Genomic DNA, 11483 nt, shown 5'->3' with positions numbered 1-11483 from the left:
CTGGGCTCGAGTACAATTTCTCCATTCCACTGTGGGTATCTGGAGGAGTGAAACAATTCAAAACGCAACCATTAACTTAAAGAGATCACATTTTGACAATAAAAGCCAAATGTTTCAGTGCTAAGGTCGATAGTTATTAAGCATAATTTTTCGGGAAAAGTCACAGCCCTACAGTACATTGGTGCATCCATGGTGAACCTTCGATATTCATAAAAAGCATCTTTAAAGTTATAAAATCTAAAGAAAACTCAAGACTGACTTTGTCCGGAGGACTCTGCAGCTCTCGAGGTGAAGGCTGGTGTTCTGGTGGGAGATCCAATCCTGGCAATCAGAACAAAAACCACAACAATTAAACAGAACTCACGAGAAATATATATCAGCTTCAATAACTCAACTGTCATGACACACAATTCTGAGGATTCATCATTACAGCAGATTTAAAAGACGTTCCATAGATCTTCAGAGAGCCTGTCCCCTCTCTAAAGTGTCCACTTCTATTTCAGTTCCTGTTTATATCCCAAAGAGACAACTTTTGTAGATCCATGTCCATAGAAAGTCAGGCGAGAGGGGGCTAGTCCAAAAATGCAAAACATTTTTATCTGGTTTCTTTCCGTCCCGATCCAACAGCAGCTTTTTACCAAATTAGGTCCGACATTGACCAACAACAACGAAAATGGTGAAAAATAAACCAAATATTTAAGCTTGGCCAAACAATGGCCCGTAGTAGAAGAACAGTGATTTATACTGTTGGATATTACACAAACGAATGTGACAAATTACAAATACAGATTTCTCTAAAGCTGCTTTCAGACATGACCTGAAGCGCGCACATTTTACCAAAATGCTCCGGAGAAGGTCTACATGAGCAAAAATGTCTCTGTCAGTTGCTCTGGACATTTTTTGGATGTTTCATTTCAGCCGCCCAGTAAAATGTCCCCAAAAAAAGTCCAAGTGAGCCCGTGTGAGACGGAGGACGGAAAAGAGGAGCTATAGACGGAGTGTGTCTGAAAACAGCTTGAAGGTGCAGAGAGTAACTTCACTAACACAGTGTTCAAATACAAACTTTGAAACAGGAGTAACAAAACAAAGAGAAATGAGAAACAGTGGTTTTCCATTGACATCAGCGTGTCTTCCAAGTCCTGAGTCCCATCTTGGTATCATATGAGAAGACGACCAGTTCTCATTCATCTATATTAAATTACGCAACAGTCTCTACTTGGCAATGGCCATTACGTTGATTGATTAAATGACTTTCATCTGATTAAACTAGACACTGATGTTCGAGTTGTTTTACGTGGATAAAATAATGTAAATCAATCATACAGAGAACAATAGTTTGCACAGTTTATAAGTGGACGGGTTTTCGTTGCCTTATTTCTGTGTAATTACAGCTCCACACGGATTAAAAATATATTTCACATAATTCAATCCTTGGGCTCTTTTTAATTGGTGTGATACATTCTAAAAGAACAAAAGAACATTTGACAGATTAGACAGTGAAATAAATGACCCATAATTTCCGAGAGGGAGAGAAATCAGAGTCGAGTCTTCCACTCACCTTCATATTAGTGAATTCTTTGAAACACAGAGAACAGGTATGTGGAAAGACCCCCGGTGTGGCTGCTGCATAGTCATGCATCATGGCTGGTGTAGGCAGAGTCTTGGTGTCTGGCAACTTTGCTGGATGCTGTGTGGGCGACTGAAGGAAGTTCTTTAGACTTCTGGCTGGTTGAAGTGAAGCGGAAGGAGTACTGGTGGAGTGAGGGCTGAACCCCGAAGGTTGCACAGTTCGAGAAGGATATGTGGGGATGGAGAGGAGAGAAGAAGGTTGCGTAGCAGAAACAACTGGAGGCCACAACGCTTTCCCCATTTGCGTTACCGGCTGTTTCGGCACCTGCTTCTTTGGCATCTGCATAGGTTGCTGCTGTGTCTGCTGTTTTTCCATCTGCTTCGCAACCGTTGAACCTTTTCCTTGAGTTGCGCTCTGATTCTTGGTGCCAGTGGCCTCACTGGTACCAATGACCACAAGACCAGGTCGGTTAGGATGCACACTCCGGAACAGACTGGAAGATGGTTGGGTTTTTGCTGCAGACTTGTGATCTGCGTGTGTTTTTTTCAAAGGACGGGCCTTGGAGGATTCCTCATGTCTGAAGCCTCCGTCTTTGTCTTTTCTTGACAGAGAAGAAGAGCTATGGATTGATTGATAAGTCTGGTTTGGTTGGGTCTTCAATCGCTGTGCTGGATCAATGCATTGGGTAACTGCTGATCTCAGTATTGAATTGTATGAAGAGTTGGAAACAGCGCCACCTTGGCCAAATGAAGAACCAAGGGCACTGCTTTTCACCTCTGCTGTATCTTTTTGCGGTGGTTCTGGAGTGTGGCTGCTAATATTGTTAGTGTTCACCAACAACATGTTGCCACTCCCACCACTGGTCCTTCCAATCTCATCCAAAGCGCCTCCAGCATAATTGCCAGTATGTCCATAGTCAATCACTTTAGTGGGCTGGAGAACAGCTGACGACCCTCCAGAACCACGAAAACCCTCCATTCCACTCACACCTCTGATGGGTTGAGGTTGAGGATAGGGTTTTGGTGGAATTACAGTTCTCTCAGTTCTCTCAGCTCTCTCAGTCTTCTGAGTGCGGATTTGGCGCAAGATGAAGGGAAGGTTGTCAGGGGTCATCTGGTCTTCAGGGTACGCGATGAGATAGTCTAAATCCTTTTTTTCAAGTCCAAATTGCAAAAGGATGTCAGTAGCAGCTTCAGAATTGTACTTGGGGCGACTTGTCTCGGTGGGAGCCCCAGGTTTGTCCGACACACGATAGTCAAAATCACCTAATCCTGGAGTGGCCGGTACATCACGCTCTCTCTCGCTGCTTGTATAGTTAGTTGAAGCTGGTGGTGAATAAAATTTTGAAGAATCATCTGCAGTTGATCTTTTGTAGCACGGCAACCAGTCCGAGGAGCCACTGCCACTTTCAACGTCAGAGTGTCTGCGTCCGGCAGATGCAGATGTTGTGGACATCAGATAGGAGGTTGTCCCTGTGCCCGAGGACAGAATCTCCTGAGTGTTGGTAAAGCGAGTGCTCTGGCTCATGGGCCGATGATCCGGTTTACCAACAAACGTCACCTCCTCTCTGGCTCTGCTGATATGCAGGTCCACAGACCTTTCTATGTCCTTGTCGATTTTGGCCCGACTCTGTTCAGGCCTGTAGTTCACTGACTGAGTCAGCAGTGATGGGATCATTCCACCAGGAGGAACAGAAGAAGCTGCAGAAGAGCTGGACCCAGGTCCAAAATGAGGAGATCCTGTCCCAGGGTTCCTCTCTGCCTGCATACTGGGGAGTCCATATGACCCCTGGGTGGAACTTTGGTTGCCAGGGACATAGGGGTTATAAAAGGGATGAGACATGGTGTTTGCAATCTTAAGAAGGTTGAGGAGACTGATGGCTGCAGCAGTTGGGGAGGGAGGTGTTGGGGGTATGTAGGGTGTAGGGACGTTGGGGCTGGCTGTCAAATTTGCAGCTTGACTGCCAATTGTGAGAGCATTGTTTATCTGCGTCAGTGCAAGCTGGGCTTTCAGGTGAGCTAGCTGCAAGGTTGCAGCTTGCTGTCCAATCAGGATCGAGCTCCCTGCGAACCCTCCAAGTAGGGGGCTCGTTAGGGGCACTGGAGCAGGAGATATGGCACCATGCTCCAATAGCAACGCAAAGCTGAAAAGTTCAAACAAAGAAAGGGGTTATTGAATTGGACTGGACTTCAGCTCCTTGTTTGGGTAAAGTCCAGTCTGGGGGCGGTCTTGTCTTGTTCACTCTGGTGCTTCCTGTTGAACAAACACTCAGGGGAGCAAAGCAATAACAGCAAAGCACAGATAAAGACAACAAGGTCACAGCTTGTTGTCGAGGGAACATTCAGCCCTTTCCACAAACACCCAGTTACACAGAGAAACCCTTTTGAGTATTATCGTTCTGAAGTAGAGATACAGAACTGAGATGTGCTCTGTCATTGAGGACAAATCCAGTCCATGGTCCGAGTCTGGATAACAAAGAGGCACATCAGAACCTGTCAACCCACACTGGAGAGGACCATGTTTCACTCTGTCCTTGTGCTGATTGTTTAACTCTAACTAAAAATAACCAAAGCAGCCTCGAGTGGATTCAAGTCACATTCAGCCTGTAGCTGTCGATTCAGGGGACAAGTCCTCTGGAGGACACATCTGAGGTCCGAGCACCGCAGGCCCCGGAAGGTGGATCCTTCTCAGCTCTTCCTTTTCCCGAGTGTTCATTGCACTTGAGTGACAGTTTTTAAAAAAGAGACAAAAACATCCAATGCTTATACATTTAAATGAAAGTATCAGCTAATGGTAAATATGATAAAAAAAATGGTTTGAGTCCCAACATGTGGGAATTTATTCAGTTACAAAAACCAGTAGCGTGTTTGTTCCAAATCCTTTCAGCGAACCCACATTTACATAACAAATCAGTGTTGATGTGATATTAATAACATAAATACAGAGCTTATAGACACCGGACACATGTTGTTAGAGTGGAAACATCGGTGCCTGGTGATGCTACGTGTTAATCCGCACACTTTCATAAACACACTCGTTTATTGTGACATAACGCGACAGGGGGGGGGTCACTACGATGTTTACCCGCTTGGAGAGAAACGTGTTTACTCGTCACGAGCTGCAGCTCAACCGTGACTCATGTCGCTGAACGAGCTAAAGTAGCTGCTGATGCTAACAGCGGCTAACGCAGTTTTTAAAAAAGGGGACCAGAACCCTGGAGCGCAGCGATTTACCGTTAACCCGCTTTCACGATGTTTTTCAGCGTCATACCTTCCGTGGTTTGCGTCGAGTTTCTCAGTTTCACTGCGTTTAAACTCTTCCTCAAGTCGATGACAACAAGGAAATGGACAGCCGGAAACCAGTAAACACTTCCGGGATGGGTGATCCGGCTTCCTTCGGAGTAAAAGCACGAGGCTTCAGAGTAAAAGCGTTAACGTTTAAAGACGAGCTGAGAAGTGAAAAAGTCAAAATTTGAGATGAAAGTTAAAAATTGTTTTGTTGTTTCTCCTACATGACATAACACACCTACCTGTTGGTAGAGGAGGCGATAATAATAATAATAAAAGTATAATAATATGACTCATAATGGTATTAACAATATTAACAACAATAATAGTAATGATAAACTTTCTTCTTACACTTTTATTTTTGTGAGAGCTTTTATCTTTTTTCCCTGCTCCGTTACCCTTTTACTTTCATTGTCTCTGTAAAGCAGTTTGCAAGACTGTAAAGAAATAAAGTTTATTGTCATGTGATGAGTTTATAAATAAGATTTACCAAACAACTCAGGACCACGAATGTATAAAATAATATGTTTGCTATTTTTAAACGAAGCATCAACTTCCTCTGGTCATCACTTTCAATCTGATTTACACCTGAATTAAGATCAGATCAGATTTAGTTAAGGTCTAAAAAGAAGGTGATAAACCTTCCTCCTGAAAATAAAGACATGAATCAGCGAGGGCTTTGTTGAGCTTAGGATCCGCTAGCATGTGAAAGTTGCTAAGTTCGCCTTGTTGCTAAGTGCTGAGGAGCCAACGACCAATTACAGTCAACCACATGCACACAGTGCTCGGAGCTGTAAGCCTCTGATAATACTCAGGTATTGACTTTACAAACCACTGAATCAACAGTTTATCAAGATGTCGATGAATTTTTTTCATCTGTCTCCGAGGAGCCGAGCAGCAAATTACTAATATATCCCCTGTTATCCCCTCCCCCGAAGCTCAGGGCTTAACACCTGACCACAACACCACAGCTGACTGGCAGGTGTGTGTGTGTGTGTGCGTGTGTGTGTGTGTGTGTGTGTGTGAGTGTGTGTGTGTGTGGATGGGCACGTTGAGCCAAAGGACCTTCAGTTTTATTTCCAGCTGTCATCGCTCCCCTCACAGAGCTCTGGTGGTGGTTACCTCACAAACACGTGTTTGTGCTTCTATCTTAGTGAGGACTCTCAGTGGCGTAATGCATTCCCGAGCCCCTTACCCCAACCTTAACCATCCCAACTAAATACTTACCCCTAAAGCTAATGCTAACCCTAAAAACAGGTCTTAACCCTCAAACAGAACCATTAAAAGTGGGTCAGACAGTGAGTTTGTGATAAGAACGACCTGAAATGACAGAAAACACCTTTGACAAACTTCTACTTTAATACACACGCACTCTGACTAACTCATTAGTGCCCCGAACAGCATCGTCGCATTTTCTCTAACGATCTCATCAACTCTGGATGGAGGGAACCCGACCCCCGGATCAGAGAGGACGCAGGACGGCCGCGGCCAAGTCTGAAGAGCAACGTGAAATCTCAAATTAGTATCAATCTTCAACACGAGGATCTTTTCCAGAAAAAACAAAGCTCCGATTTCCTCTACTTGGCAAAACAATAAATCTAATAAATCTCGACGGTGACGAACCTCAAATCATTCAGACCGATCCACAAAATTCAAGACAATTTAAGAAACTTTAAGGCTTTTTAATTTGTTTACTATGATTGGAATAGACTTAATTTAATCGTGTGTTACCAAATTAGGTAACACAGAATTATTGTGTGTATAATTATATTTAAATATACATTTTGGCTGCCCTCAGCCAACACGCCCTCCCGGCCTGTGATGACTGACAGTTCCCAGGTCACGTGACGTGGGCGCGTGGTTACCTCAGCAGCCCCCGGGGGGGTCCCTGTGTCCTCGGCAACAGATGGTTTCATTTTCACGCTGAGGCGGCACGGTAACCAACGCCAGCAACAACCTGCTGCTGCTACACATGTCAGTCATAAATCTGGTATTTCTGATCGTTTGATGGAGGAGGATATAAATAAAACATTTGGTTTTACAAAAGATTTTTCTCAAATTATCAAGATGAATAAAAGTTGGAAATTAGCTTTTTTATTCCTCATCTAGTGAACATTCCTGTTCTTTAATAAAAATGTTCATTGGTGGAGATAAACTCAAGCTGAAATAGTAAATGTAATAATAGAAACTGTGTAACTATACGTGCACGTTCTTGTTTTGGGGGTGTGATACTTTAAGAGTCCTTGGACTGAGATGTAATTTAGAGTCAGTATTTATAGTTTATGTATGTTCCTCTGCAGTATGTGTTGGTGATAAATATTGAACATTTGATTTATAAAGTTCAAGTTAAATTTAAAGCAACACTATGTAACCAACGACCAATAAGAACCAACGAGGAAGAGAAGGTGGACGTCTGAGTATTCGTTTCCAGAAGTCCAGAAAAGTGAAGCCTTTAAGGTCGATGATGGCTGGGGTGTTCCCTTTAAATGTGCAATACGTAACGTCCGCCACTAGGGGTCTCTCAATCAATCAAATCAATACTCGATACGTGCTCGTAAAACCCACAAGTGGCAGAATTGAGGCTGTGAAATCTAAAGAAATAGTTTCTCCCTGACCTTTCTGTGCAGCAGAAAACGATAGTGACACAGCATCGTGTCGCACGGCGTGAATATGTGTGTCTGTCGGGTTCGGCCTCTGAGCAGAGTTTTCATCACCATCGAGGAATGTGTCATCCTGTACGAGCCGCGGTGTCAGGTGATCGATGAGCGAGCCTCAAGACGCGAGCTATTTTAAGAGACTGAAAATATACGCACAGAATAAACTGTCGAAGAAAGAAACACAGAGATGAGAGGAAACCATTTTTCTCGCTGCCTCTGTGTTCCCTCAGTCAGGGGTTGTTGGGCTGCGACGTCCCGTCTTTTCTTATCACCGCTAACAACGTGATCCTGAGGCTCGACCCAGATCTTTTTTTTTTATTTTTTACAAGTGGATGAACTAATGGAGTCAAACACAAAGTGACTCCTCTGAAACGTGGAGGCTACAAGTCGACGAGTCTGCACTGAGGAGAGGAGGAATCTAAAAGAGGAGAGCACCGTTACTATTCTCTCATTAACCTCCTGTAAATAAAGATGGACGACATGACTGCTCCCAAAAGTGAAGCCAAATCATCTTGGCTGCAGTGCAGGTCATAAACCCCGCCTCCTCCATGTTAGCAGATGGGACATGGACCAAACAAACAAAAATCTAAGTAGACGAGTCAAATGATGTAAAACACACGATAGCAGCAGCTGCACTTTTATCGCATTCCAAAAAACTACAACCCTCTCAAACATTTACGAGGTGTTTGGCCACAAGTGTGTGTGTGAGTGGTGTGTGTGTGTGTGCGTGTGTGTGTGTTGTTGTAGATCAGCCTTCATATAAACTGTGATACTGTGAACATCAGATGACACACACAGTTTATGCAGATATTCCTCTCGTGTCAATGTCTCTCTTAAAATACAGACAAGTAGGACATGGAGGTAAATCAAATGTACTTTTTATACACACACAAGCACGCACGCACACAGTCAAGAACCACAAAGGAGGCACGAGATGACAGACACACAAAACACACACATTGATAAACACCTCAACCAGCGTCTCAGCTGTTTCACTTTTTTTTCAATTTTAATTATTGCTTCTGTTCCGTCACGATTCCAGACTTTCTCTCTTGTAAAAGTAAATGTTACAACTTTTTAAGGCCTTTTATTTGTAAAAGTTGTATTTGACAAATTTAAAGACCTACGGCCTTTAATTTGAAAATTGTAATTTAAGACATTTTAAGACATTTTAAGGTCTTTTTGAAAACTCTGTAATTTTTAAGGACGTGCTGCCCCCCTGTGGAGAACAGATTAATAGAAAACATATTGACATTGGGTTAAATGAACTTAATAAATGAATAAAAATGGATGAATGAATAGATGGTTAAATAAATGAATGGATGATTAAATGGATGAATGAATGAATTGATGGACAGATGGATGGATTTATCTCTCTGGGAAGGAAAATGGTGACCTGAGACAAAACCAGGTAAACAAAACAGAAATTGAAGCTGAAGGTGAAAAACAGGACGACTCAGATCCAACCACTGAAAGGTTCAAACGTTTAAATCCATCTCGCTGCTTTGGTTACGTCTCTGTACTTTCTATAGCTTTGATCACATACATGTAAACAAAGTATTTGTTCTGGTGTCACACTCATTTAAATGTAAGAGACGTGTTCCCATCAGATACAGACACTGCCAACATGGACCAACACGCGTGTGGTGGCTCTTTGTGCGTGCATGTTATGTACGACATGCGAAGCTGAAGAAGTCTTTTAAAGCCACGGACTTGGACAGACGAGACGCCCACGTTTGCACAACGCTCTCACACACAGTCGTCTCCTTGTTTTAGCCGAAGGGTCAGCGGGGGCTAGCCAGCGTTAATACCACACGACCGTTTCACACTTGCTAATTGCTCCACATGCACACGTGGTCGTCGTCGCTTGGGAGTCACTGTGGATAGAAGACGGCATTAAGAGCATTTTACACGTTTAGATGTAATTCTTTCATTAGCTTGTGTCTGTTAGTGCTGTACGATAAACACATCTTAGAAAACAAGGACATTGTTCTGCTGTTACATGAAGTTAATACACTTTGAGACTAAATAGTCGACTTTAATGTTTTGTTGACGATGCTCAGTTTAATTTTTGTGGCATTTTTGTCCTGCCCCCCTCAGGTTCCGATTTAAATTTTAAGTTTTATTTATTTAATCATTTTTGGGGCATTTCCTCGACAACTGGTGAGTTATTTACTTTGGTGATGAACTCAGTTATATAAAATCTTCGTACAGCTCCCGCTACACAGTGAGTTTCATGTGTTGTTTAGGTTTATTTCTCTCTTGCACACAGAAAAACAAGACATTTTTGTCCTCACCGTCGTGCAGCGTAGATGCTGCTGCTGTTGTTTGGGATGTTGTTGGTGGTTTGACCCGCAGCCATGTCTCGGGTTCTGTCGTTGGTCTTTGACACGTTCGGGTGACCTGTGTCCGTCGATCTTTGTTGTCGGGCCTTCTTTTCCTCCAGCATGGCCAAACAACACAACCACACATATAAACAGTGAACACTTTCTAAATGTCCTCAATCACACACACACACACACACACATCTACTTCTGATTGTTCTGGAAGCGTGTACACTTCCAAATCTAAAGATAAATCCCAATATTTGGCGTGAGGCTAAAGAGGAGTTTTCTCTTGTTGCTTTCCCAGAATCATTTCCATGCCAACAAAGAACGATGCATCATTTTCTTTAAATCCAAGAGTGAATCCAGAAGAATAGAATTTCCCAGTTGGAAAATCTTCAGTTGACAGTTGAGGCGACCGATCCAGTTTCAGAAGGTTCGTACGATAGATCATTTCCAGCCAATTCTAATTCTAAAAGTTAAAAATAAAAACACAAAACCAAGTCAGTACCTCTTCCCATCTGCCCAAAACGTAAAGTCCTACTTTATTCTCCTATTCCGGAGTTTCAGGCGTTCCAGAACCCAGGTGTGCCCAGACTGGAGCAGGTCGGATTTCTGAAGGCTTAAGCCATTAGTGGGTCAGCGGGATTTGAGCCACGAGGGACTGGAAGGCAAATCGGGAGGAACGCTGCATCGCTCCACAGCCGCCCCTCTGAGGCAGCAGCTGGAGAGGGAGGGGGGGGAGAGAAGCAAGTGAGAGAGAGAGAGAGAGAGAGAGAGAGAGAGAGAGAGAGAGAGAGAGACGACTAAAGGCGGGATTCTATCCTCCGGTTTTCATCTGCATTTTCATTTTGTGCTGAAATGTTGTCAAACTGTTTCTGCTTCACTGAAGAGACTGAAATTAGCTGCAGATAAAAACAAATCTGAATCTGAATTATTACATTAATTAAACATGTCAGATTTCCATCATGTTTTCTACGTTGTTATTGTTTTGTTTTACAATCTGTGGTCTGGATGATCTGATAGCATTGATTGGTTCGGGCTCAGATCACAGAGGCTCCCAGGTCCGACTGTTTACTTCATGTGAAACTCAACGTTTCCAGTTTCTACGATGACTTTACTGAAGAAACAGTAAAAACAAACGAGTATATTGAAGTTCAGAGATTCAGTAGTTTGTTTGTCCAACTTTCCCAAAGTCAGAAGCTTTTTTGTGTTTGGTTCAGTTTGAAGTTAAATGAAGCAGCAACATCAGACTATAACTGGCTCAGAAAACCAGATCATGGTCTCATCCAGAATCCAAAGAAGCACATTGGGTGCTGGTCCTGACTGACTGCCGCCCTCTTGTGGTGTAAAGGGGCTAATGTCGCATTATAAATATGAAAAGTTCAATTTAAGAATTTTCAAGCTTTAAATTGCAGCAAATACTGAGTAAAGATCAAAAAAATCCAAACTGATTGAACAGATTCTCATTTGTTGAATATACAGTATCATCTATAATTGTCCTTTGCTTTACTTTAATGTTTTAACCTGCATCTGAAATTATTATTTACATGATCAACTTGTGGTCAATTCAGGCTGTTACAGGCCAAACAGGGCAATGTAATAACATTTATTTATATACCCATTTATCCATATTTTCTGATGT

General features: G+C 42.8%; 1 protein-coding gene across 17 annotated transcripts in view; it reads right to left on the bottom strand.

The window, feature by feature from the left end:
• LOC117751817 (zinc finger protein 638-like) overlaps positions 1-4968 on the bottom strand; it is a 72593-nt gene extending 67625 nt beyond the window's left edge. For 15 of the 17 annotated variants that reach the window (XM_034568750.1, XM_034568751.1, XM_034568748.1 and 12 more), the window contains exons 1-4: positions 4841-4967; positions 1559-3713; positions 260-321; positions 1-39 (exon numbers count right to left, since the gene is read on the bottom strand). In XM_034568750.1, coding sequence (XP_034424641.1) covers positions 1-39; positions 260-321; positions 1559-3412 — 1955 coding nt within the window. In that variant the 5' untranslated portion in view covers positions 3413-3713; positions 4841-4967. Of the gene's footprint in view, positions 40-259; positions 322-1558; positions 3714-4840 lie in introns of all 17 variants that reach the window. The other 2 variants (XM_034568752.1, XM_034568764.1) reach the window with 2 other exon arrangements.
• Between the last annotated feature and the right edge of the window lie 6515 nt (positions 4969-11483).

This window comes from Hippoglossus hippoglossus, chromosome 18 (assembly GCF_009819705.1).
Source record: "Hippoglossus hippoglossus isolate fHipHip1 chromosome 18, fHipHip1.pri, whole genome shotgun sequence".
In the NCBI taxonomy this organism is placed as follows: Eukaryota; Metazoa; Chordata; class Actinopteri; order Pleuronectiformes; family Pleuronectidae; genus Hippoglossus; species Hippoglossus hippoglossus.
The sequence above is the reverse complement of the archived record's forward strand: the minus strand, read 5'-3'. Positions and strand labels throughout refer to the sequence as shown.